General features: G+C 42.6%; 1 protein-coding gene across 7 annotated transcripts in view; it reads right to left on the bottom strand.

The window, feature by feature from the left end:
* Window positions 1-1881: 1881 nt before the first annotated feature.
* SOX5 (SRY-box transcription factor 5) overlaps window positions 1882-11336 on the bottom strand; it is a 918192-nt gene continuing 908737 nt past the window's right edge. For all 7 annotated transcript variants that reach the window (XM_072999722.2, XM_078376420.1, XM_078376419.1 and 4 more), the window contains 2 exons: window positions 10741-10957; window positions 1882-2638 (listed from right to left, as the gene is read on the bottom strand). In XM_072999722.2, coding sequence (XP_072855823.2) covers window positions 2335-2638; window positions 10741-10957 — 521 coding nt within the window. In that variant the 3' untranslated portion in view covers window positions 1882-2334. The remainder of the gene's footprint in view (window positions 2639-10740; window positions 10958-11336) is intronic.

Here is an 11336-nt window from a genome sequence, read left to right as displayed (position 1 = left end):
CACTGGAAAACCTACATCTATGTGTAGCGATTTCAACTGCAGAGTGAGGATTCCATAATCAGTACCGACCTACTAGATGAAATATCATCTTGTAGTCCAAAAATTTCATCTAGTAGGTAAATATCACCTAGGAACTAATATTTCCTCTAACAACAGTACAATTCTTTTCTGCATCAGTACCATAAATGCACACAATGTACACACAAATTTCCAAATCATATATATTTAAAAACTCACTTTTTCTTTCTCTCTCTGTTTCACCTGAGAACAGCACCTAAAGTTTCCTTCAAAGTTTTTTTAAAATGATTTAAAAAAAAATCTAACCTCAGCTGTTGCTGACAATCAGGTTTTTCACGGGATTGTCTAAGACATGACAGTGCCCTAACTTTAAGACTGAAGCTGATATGGATGAAATGAAAATATGATAACCGACCACAAAATTAAAAAAAAAATGAAATGGAAGTTATTCTGCACAAGAGTAAAAATTTGGCACTTCCTCAGAGTTTGTCTGGTCTGCAGTTGGTGAAAAGGGGCCCTGACTAGGAAGCAAAAGTTTGATTGGTAGGGGTTGGAGGCACAAGGAATACAGTCTACCCGGTTGTAGCCCATATAACAGCACGTGCGCAGTACACACTCCACAAGGCTGCAGGCAGATAACGGTGGGAGGACAACGAGTCTTTCCAGATGACCACGTCAAGTAACTTTTGATGACGGTGGAGACACACTGAAGAATACTTGTTGACTAGCAAGGAAGGGTAGAGAGATATTGAATGAAATGACCGCAGTTTTTGCAAGAGGCAATGTCCCGTGTTGAATTCTGGGCACCTTTGGAAATCAAATCCTGGGACACACCAAGGATATATCTGTACCTAATCATCTGCAGAAGGTTCAACCTTGGAATCTCCAGAGCTCAAAGCTGAGGGTCAGGAGAGCCGCTGCCTATTGGAACAGGCAGCCTGGTGCCAGCTTGACATATGACCTGACCTAATATAAGGCTGTGCCATATGTTCACAAAGTGTGGGCTGTAGAAACTACTTAACTATGCAAATATTTATTGCAGCCTGCACAATACCTAGTCTGTGCAAACCAATGTTGGGCTCTGAACATTGCCTATATAGTGATTAGAGATGAGATATCTGGATTTGTTAGACTACAAATCCTATCATTCTCCACTCTGGTAGAGCTACCTGATAGACTCCTATGTGTGCCTCACCTAGAGAAAGGCCTAAACTGGTAGACTTTGAGACCCAGCTAAGCCTAGCTACATCTCACTTCCTATTCAGAAAGAAAGACTTGGGGGGAGGAACAGGAAGCTTAGTTAGGGCTAGGCCTAGCTGGGTCTCAAAGCCTTGCTTTTTAGATGTTTCCTCTCAGGTGAACCAAAGACACATTTAGGCCCCTAGAGGGTCATTGGGAATTCCCAGGATGAAAAGTGATGGGATTAGCTGTAAAACAAAAACAAAAACAAAAAAAACCCCAAAATGGAAAACTCAAATCCTAGTATTGGTGTTTCTACATAGGTATCCAGGGTCTCCCACTGGCCACTGAGAAGAAATAGCTGAACAACAACACAATGTGCAATGCCTCGGGGGGGCAGCGCTGATTTGATCCCCACCTTCCAGCCAGATGCATGAGTGCCTTGAAGCTTATCTCTGGAAAAGAGGAAGAAAAGAAGGTGGGAAAGTTGGAAGGGGAAGTATAAAGAATCTATATCATCTTTTCCCCCTCTCCCTGTCAGGTGCAATACTGACCCCTCCCACGTCCCTCCCCGCCCACCCCAAAAATCTTATTTTTCTTTAAACTGTAGCACAAAACAACAGAACACATTCACAAGCCACTTGTTGGCACTGTGTACCTGAGTGAGAATTTTTTTCTAGAACATTGTAGAACAAACAGCCATAAAGTTTATTTGAAAAATAATAATAATAAAAGGTTGAACGGGTAAGACTTCAGTGCTTGGGTATAGCAGCTGAATTACTGGCATTATGTTACCCATAGCTTATTTTTTTGTCCATTATTTTTTTATTTTATTTAATCTGTCACCATCATTAGTTATCCTCCTTGACATTGTTTCTTTTTCTGAGCCTTTGTCTTTTTTAAAAGTTTTGTTGCTGTTCCTGTTCCTGTTGTTGTTTTGTTTTGTTTTTAAAGTTTCTGATACAGGCTGACATCTATCAATCAGCGGATGTCCCAACTAGTTAAGACTAAGAGTTTTTCAAAGTAACAGTCAGTGTGTGAGGATTAAGTTCATGTGCTTGGCCACTAGGTAAGGAACCATCTGGGGCTTTCCAGTGAAGTCCACCATGGTTGACACCAAGAAACAGAGACCCCTGATCAGTTGGCTTGTCCTGCCATGTGGTTTTCACTATCGCTGCCATAGTCCACATCGGGGTCCTCTTCCTCGTCATATTCATCGTACATTTCGCCGTTGATGTCCTCGGTCTGCATCTCCTCTTTGACATGAGAGGTCTCTTCGCTTTTGATGCCGTAAGTGCTCTGGATAACGGGCATCCCGGGCTCTGGGCTGCTCGACACACTCGAGTGCTCTGAAGGGATATGTGGGGAGGGCATTCCGGCCATGGCGATGGCTCCCGGGTAGACGACACCGGCTGTTGCAATAGGAATCTGTGCTTGCTGTCTGTTTGCAGTAAAGGAAGAAAAACAAGAGGGAGTTGAGGGCAGATCCTCATATGGTGTTCTTTCATTTCTCTAGGTTAAAAAAATGTGGCATAAGAATCTGTACCATATCTGCACCATATCTATATAATTAGAAAAGAAGAACTGCATGCAATGGTAATTAAACAACACTGTAGGAACTTTGCCTGGGTGCAGGCATTAAGCAAAGTTAATTGGTGTCATTAGGTTAAATTCAGTGTTAGTCCCAACGCTGAAATCAATGGTACTTACATGAGTGAAGGTTACAAGATTCAGTTTAGTTCAATAGGTTTACTCTAATTGGGACTAAAGGGTTTTGAATTAAATGGATATATGCATAAGTATAGCTCTGTGAGTTGGGTATCTGGATGTGGAGCCAGAGTTTGGGAGTTTGATCTCCCACTGTGCATCCCAGAAGAAGCAGCCTGTGTGGCCTTGGGCGAGCTGCACAGTCCCAAGGCACCCCCCCCCCGGAAGAAGAGAATGGTAAACCACTTCTGAGTATTGTACCTAAAAAACCCTGGAAAGGGTCACCACATGTCAGAATTGACTTGGCACACAATAATGCATTACTGGCAGATCAGTTCCATCAATATTAACAAGGGAAATAACTGCAGATGCCATCTCTGTGTTTTGTACTCCTGTAATAAAATGTTTAATTCATTTTCTGATGTTTTTACATTAGAATGGAATTTGATGCACTCTATTTGTGAAATGTAACTCATCTGTTTTTTTGTATAGCATGTCTTCAACGGCTCAGGGGTCCCAGAGATAGACACAGATAGATGGACAGATAATACAATTTATGTCAGTTGCAGAGTTTGGAAATTTTACGTTTTGGACTACAGCTCCCCAGAAAGAATGCTGACTAAATGCCTTGTTCTCAATGGTATAGATAGGCTTTCTCAACATGAGAAGAAATCATAATAATAAATTTTAAATCCCCATGAATTTCTTGCTCCACCTAGACAAATTTCTTCCCTCTCAAAGTATTTGCAATTCGCACAAAATGTCTTTAGAATTCTTTCTTTTTGAGAAACAATGAAGACACATACATGGGGCAAACACGCAGAGAGATGGGTTGATTGTTAAGAAAGATGCAAACAAGCCATCTGAAACTTGTAAATTCTTAAGCCAACCAGCAGTCATCCTAGTTTTGGGTAATTTGTACAATTCTCACAATGGCACGAATGAAATTTTTCACAGAAGTGGGCAATTTTGTGCAAAGTGTTCTCAACAAGGTGAGAATTCATGAGAGAGTGCACAGAAAACCTTTGCCATCCCCACCAGCCAGAGGAAGACTCTCACATTTCCTCATTCTTTCAAGTGAGGATTGACAACCTATTCGAATTCTGTGCTCCTGAGAGATGAGAACACTTCTCATAGCTTTCTTGGACAAGCATAAAGTGGGAGGATAAAGCACTGTAAGCATCCAGTTAAAATCCTCCTTTTCAGACACCGGGAACTTGGAAATAAATGCTGATGTTGAAAAAAAAAAGCCGAGTTATTTTATGCCTTCTAAATCCTTTCCCCCAAATCTTGGAACAACGGCTATGTTTATATCCCCAAGAAGCTGCAGGGTCTCTGCAAACCGAGGAGTTTAGTGCTGATGCTCCTTTTGTTATTTCATGGCATGGAGTAATTCAATTGCGATAATATTGTGCAGAACATGCTTCACATTGTGAAGTCATCAAAGGTGTGTCCATCTGCAATGGAAAGCCTTGCCATGGGAAGGAGGACGAGAATCTCTCGAGAGGAGGAGGCTTAATTGAGAGTGAAACCTTGCCCTGGTCTGTTCTGCTAAGCATACAATGAGCCTCAGAATGATCCCGAAAGACTCTCAGGGGACATGGCGGGCTTCAAAAGCCTTTCCACGTTCTCAAATCTCTTGCTTCTTGTCCTCAATGTGCAATCACAAGGGGGCTGATGCTCTGTTACTGCCCTTTCTCCCCAGCTAAAAGACAAAGAACAGTGAGCACTGGCTCATCAGAATTCTTCTCCTGTGCATGGATCTTTGGATCAGGGCCATGCGATCAGGTTGTTGGCTTAGGCTGTGTCCACAACTGGGAAAATTAACTCTTTGGAAACAGCTTGGAAAACTGAACATATTTTGGACCACATAATACCCCAACCAGCAGAGTTCGTGGACATGATTTTGGAGTGGGAGGCGAGAGTGGCCTCTGGGACTTGTGGTTTCCCCAAGCCATAACCTCTTCCAAGCCCTTGTACAGATAATGAAGTCTGTGGGGGGTCACAACTGTAGCACAAGTCCTGATTCCCCTGAGAGTGTCTGATGATTGTTCAACCACAATAAGGTAAGTAGAAAATCTCTTGCTCAGGAAGGGAAGGCCTGCTGGGTTTGTTGTTGCGTCATTATTATTTTTTCAGTGTCCTGCTCATACTACCTTCAGTGTGAATAGGACACTGCATGCATAGTTTTACTGTCTCTGACAACTGGACTCTTTGAATTCCAAGGTGTGCTGAAAGAGACCGAATCAACTACTTTTAGTGTAGTCAAATTCACCCTTCCACTAACACATTGTTGCTGTTGTTGCAGCAACACTATAAATTGTGCTGCTAATATATCACCCCCATTGCATTTAAAGCACTCCCTGGGTGGTTTACAACTTAATCGTGCAAACTACACATTGTCCCTCCCCTCAGTAAACTGGGTACTCAGTTTACTGACCTCAGACGGATAGAAGGCTGAGTGAACCTTGGGACAGTTACCTGGGATTGAACCCAGGTCATGAGCAGAGTTTGGGCTGCAGTACCACAGTTTAACCACTGCACCATGGGCTCCTTTATAGGGTTCCATGAGCATGCACATGTATTGTATTCCAAAGACTTTCCCAAATAAACACCCACAATAACCACATATATACCTCCCCATAGCACTTAAAGCACTCTGTGGATGGTTTACAACATAATTATATAGGCTACACATTGTGCCCACCCAAACAATCTGAGTATTCATTTTACTGACCTTGGAAGCATGGAAGGCTGAATCAACCTTGAGCTGGCTAATTGAACCTGCTGGGATTGAACTCAGGTTGTGAGCACAGTCTTGGCTGCAGAACTGCAGTTTAACCACTGTGCCATGAGACTCATAGGTTTACTAAAGTATTAATAAACTGTCGTGTTTTTCAGTGCCAGGCTAAGACCTTGTTATATCTAAGGGACTAGTTTTAGCTTTCCAGGGTATAGGTTCATGCAGTCTGTGACGGCAGTGTAACAAGTACTTACAAAATGTCTCATTCTTTCTGATCTTCCACATCACGCTATGCTGAGTCTCACCTCAGATGTCTCCCTACTACACCATTTCCCAGTGTCCTGTGAACAGAAGATCCTGGTCTTATCCCCATTTTTCTCTTTCTTTCTTGTTCTGCACAGGAGCTGCCAAATTTGGTACCCTTTCCAGGGAAATCCGTGTAGGAAAGATGCCACTCTCTGCAGGAATTGTAACAGTCCTACACAGCGTCTCATTTTGTGTGTGTGCGTGTGTGTGTTTGTGTGGGAAATGACTACATAATGTCCAAGAAATTCCCGTGAGATTTCTTATGCGAAAGAAATTTGCAAAGAGAAATCGTGCTTCAAGGAGGAAAGAGAGATTCCCGCCTCCTTGATTTTTTCCCCAAGATTGAAAAGCTGTAAGATTCACATCTCTAATTCCATGATCTGATAATGGCAGCTCCACTGTATGTGATTCTCAAAAGCTGTCAGTAGTCCCCATTTTTAAAAGTGCTTACTGAAAAGTCCCAGTTGCACCTAAGTTTTTTTTTCACTCAAAAGTCCCAGTTTTATAGCCTGCTTGATCTCATGCAGAACAAAATATACTTAAGTGCATTGAAATCAATCAGTTCTAAGTGCACCCAGCCTAGCACAGGATTGCCACAGCTGCATGTCTTGATAAATATTATATCCTCCACAAAACCTCCAAGCATCGGGGGCAGGGAGCTTATATGCCAACTGTTTAGTAATAAATAAGTAAATACTTCCTTTGGGGTACACCTTTCTCTAACTCTATAGACAAAACTACATCAATCACACACCCTCTCCTCTTTAAACAGAATTTGGCGGCTTCAATAAGGAAGTTGAATAACATTTCAAATCTTGGAAGATTAGTTCCCCCCTAACATTGTCAAGCATCAGTGTTGGCGAGATAAGTGGAATTTGGTGGGGTTTTTTGTTGCTGCCTATTCTTTCTCCAAAAGGTCCTCTCCCCCCCCTTTTAATCTCCTGATGGGAAGGTTTGGCCGGCTTCCCTATGTTTGTTTCAGTGCTTACCAGCGGGATCGCTGGACGTGCCAACACCACAGGGTTAAGCGGCTCAGATTTCTGGGCTGAGCCGCTTATTACAATGCACACTGTAGCTGTTTAAAAAACTGTCTGGTGACACTTAGCAGTAGCTGGACAGATTCATCTCTGTTCATCGTTACAGACAGCCATTAACCAGACTCAAACAGACGGCTCTCATTCCAGAAATGTTGGGTGCAGTTCAGCCACGATAAGGCACGCTGAAGTCTCCTTGATTTAAACAGGAGGTTTAAACCTGTACTTAACTCTCATATGGAAAAATCAGTGGAACTCAAAAGTGCTTAACATGGAATGCCCATGCATTTATTCAAATACCAAGGTAAAGGTAAAGGTTCCCCTTGACATTTAGTCCAGTCGTTTCGTGCTCATCCCCGTTTCCAAGCCACAGAGCCAGCATTTGTCCGAAGACAGTTTCTGTGGTCACGTGGCCAGCGCAACTAGACATGGAATGCTGTGACCTTCCCACCGAGGTGGCACCTATTTATCTACATGCATCTGCATGCTTTCGAACTGCTAGGTTGGCAGGAGCTGGGACAAGCGACGGGAGCTCACTCCGTTGCATGGATTCGACCTCATGATAGCTGGTCTTCTGACCCTGCAGCACAGAGGCTTCTGTGGTTTAACCCGCAGTGCCACCACATCCCACCACAGATACCAAGGTATGAAGTGGCAATGTTATACAAGCGAGCATCCCTCACAAAATTGTTCAGTAACAAGCTTTCCATCCTTCCGAGGTTGGTAAAATGAGTAGCCAGCTTGCTGGGGAGGCAATGTGTAGCCTGTATAATTAAAAATTGTAAACCGCCCGGAGAGTGCTTGTAGCGCTATGGGGCGGTATATAAGTCCAATAAATAAATAAATAAATAAATAAATAAATAAATAAATAAATAAATAAATAAATAAATAAATAAATAAATAAATAAATAAATTCCATAAAATAAATATGCATTATGCGAAGGCATATTTTCCTCCATCAGGTAGAATCAAGACAAATAAGGTACAGCAAGTTCACAACTTGTCCCAGCTCCCGCCAACCTAGCGGTTCGAATGCATGCAAAAATGCGAGTAGATAAATAGGTACCACCTTGGTGGGAAGGTAACGGTGTTCCGTGTCTAGTCGTGCTGGCCATGTGACCACGGAAGATTGTCTTTGGACAAAACGCTAGCTCTGTGGGTTGGAAACGGAGATGAGTCACACATGACTGGACAAATTGTCATGGGGAACAATTGTTGTGAGTTTTTCGGGCTCTTCGGCCGTGTTCTGAACCCTCTGGCCATGTCATGGGGAACCTTTACCTAGGTCTCACGTAAAATACTTTGTCTAGTTCTGGACTCCACACTTTAAGAAGGATGCTAACAAACTAGAACAAGTTCACAGGAAGTCAACAAGGGTGATCATGGGGACCGGAAACCGAGCCCTGTGAGGAAAAGACTGAAAGAGCTGGGCATATTTAGCATTGAGGAAAGAAGACTGATGGAAGATGTGATAGCACTTTCAAATGCTTGAAAAGTAGTCATGCAGAGGAAGGGCAGGATCTATTCATGATAATCCTAGACAGTGTGACATGTAACAAGGGGCTCAAGTTACAGGAAGCCAGATTTAGGCTGAATATCAGGAAAAACTCCTTAACTGTTAGAGCAGCAGAGGTTCCAACAATGGAACCAATGATCTCGGGAGGTGGTGAGTGCTCCAACGCTGGAGGCACTGAAAGGAAAATTGGACAAGCATCTGTCAAATCTGCTTTGATTTGGATTCCTGCATTGAGCAGTGGGTTAGACATGATGGCCTTACATACCCCTTCCAATTCAATAATTCCATGTTTCAATGAAGCTCCTATGAGGGTCACTGTAAATCAGATGCAACTTGGTGGCAACAAAACACACAAAGTAGATCTACTGAATCAATACAGCTTAAGTGTTGATTTACCAAAGTCCCATTGATTTAATCACAGCAAAAACAACAAAGATTCTTGTACCACTTTAAAGACTGACCGTTTCTTTAAAAAAATCTTAGGTGTTGTCAATGCACTTTGCCCCTTTTTCTACAGCAGAGTACGTACAGATTAATAGGACTACCTCTCTGGGGATTGATTTGATAGGTTCACTTTAGTTGGGAGGACTATCAATTGATTTCAATCCCCAAGGTTTGCAAAATATCAGAAGTATGGTTTTGAGGGGAGAGGGACTACTAAGGCTAGACTCTGATAGATTTTCACAGCAACTGGAAGTGAAATCAAAGGAACTGCTATGGCGAATCGTACTACTTTAAAAGATGTCATGTCTTTATCACATGCCTGTCACATGATCAGTCACATAATTAGGCCAATATATTTCGGCACCTCATCAATTAGCCATAGCAACCTCTGCAGTTTCTATTCTGTGCTCTGTAAAAAGCATAAGACTCTGGTCTAAATACAGAGAGGGGTTCATTATTCCAACAAGGACTCAGCGTCCATGGAATCTGACCTAATTGTTGGGTTGGAAGGCTTAAAACTAGCTGGCTGGATAGGTCAGTGGTTTAGGTCTCTGACTGTAGAGCCAGAGGTTGGGAGTTCAATTCCCCACTGTGCCTCCAGACTGAAGAGCCAGCCTGTGTGGCCTTGGCAAGCTGCACAGTCCCAGGATGCCCCCCCAGAAGAAGAGAACGATAAACCATTTCGGTGCATTCTCTACCTAGCAAGCCATGCCAGAATTGATTTGATGGCACACAATTATACTATTATAAGCGTTTAGAACTAAGCAGGGTAGGATGAAATGAAGTCTCATAGAGGAGGACATGGCTAAATGACTGGAACAGTTCTGAACTGCAACATTTTGTTGAAGCATGACTTGTAATTAATAAGTGGAATTCACTGACAGAAGATGTGATGAAGATCACTAGCCACTTAGAAGCCTTTAAAAGGGTATTCATTCCATGGAGTCCAGCTCTGCCCATGGTTGACTGTGTCGAATCTCCAGATTCAGAAGCAGTACACTACTAAATCCTAATTTCTAGAAGTAACAGAGGAATAAGATTTTTATGCACTTCTCTTTGTTTTCCAGGTCTTAATAGAAGCTGTTAAGTACCAAGCCTGCCAATGTCTGCAAACACCAAGCATCTTGTTCTGATTTCTGCTGCAATGTGGAAATTTATGTCTACCACTGAAGATACACACAGCCAGATCCAGGGAAAGTTAATTTTATGGACTAGCACCGGGCATAGTGTGTGAAGAACTCTGGCAGTTATGGTCCAAAACACACACACACACACACACACACACACACACACACACACACACACACACACACACACACACACACACACACACACACACACACACACACACACACACACACACACACACACACACACACACACACACACACACACCAAAAACCCACAAACAAACAAACAAAACACAACAAAAGGAATGCAAATCTGAATGGAGGAAATAATGGGCAAGAAGGAACGTTTTCAAATGTTTTGCCCCTCCTGGCTGCAGTTGCAAGAGATTTTCTATTTGGACCTTGCTTACCTACAAAAGTCACAGATTTTTTTAAAAAAAATTATTATTTTTGTGTAAAAACCTGTGCAGAGGCATTTTGTGTAAACCAAAAGTAAAATATCTTGTGTCATGGTCACGTATTGGTGGCAAGATCTGTGTCAAGATAGCCTATGTAGACCAAAATCTCACCTACACATCCCCACTCATAAAGTTTTTGTTTTGCTAAAAAATACATATTGCCTTTCCCAGTGAGGTAAATGTAATATTCCTTATAAGGCCATACCCAACGTTGAAATACTGCCTCATCTCTTGACGCCGGTTGCGCATGATTGCCTTATATTCGCCGATCCGCAACTTTTTCCCATCCACTAAGCATGTGCGCTTCGGCCTGGGCTTGTACTTATAGTCTGGATACTTCTCCAAGTGTTGCTTGCTGAGGCGAGCCTGCTCCTCATAGTATGGCTGTTTTTCAAGGTTGGTCATAGCTTTCCAGCGAGAACCTATCATGGAAAGAAGGGAAAGGATGTTAATCTCTGTGAGTGTTCAAAATCAGGGAATCCACCTCCAGAAGAACTTGCCAATCCCAACCAGATCAGTGAAGGTATTCATATGGTCTCTCTCTCTCTCTCTCTCTCTTTTCTGGATTTTTGGCTGACCCATAAGCTAGACATTTTTGTTTATTTATTTTGTTTGAGACACATGCAGGGGGAGAAACACCTGTATCTGAAAGTGTGATAGCTGTAACAGTTCTGCACTTCACCTGACTGTTTTGTGTTGTTTTCTACCTGAGGAAGAAGTGGTAGATGCGATCAGGGCAGGCAAGTTCATGCCCTTCCAGCAGTGACTGCCAATTGATGGGTTCACACCTTTCTAGCAACA

This window comes from Pogona vitticeps, chromosome 5 (assembly GCF_051106095.1).
Source record: "Pogona vitticeps strain Pit_001003342236 chromosome 5, PviZW2.1, whole genome shotgun sequence".
Classification (NCBI taxonomy): Eukaryota; Metazoa; Chordata; class Lepidosauria; order Squamata; family Agamidae; genus Pogona; species Pogona vitticeps.
Note: the sequence above shows the minus strand (reverse complement) of the source record. Positions and strands in the feature narration are given on the sequence as shown.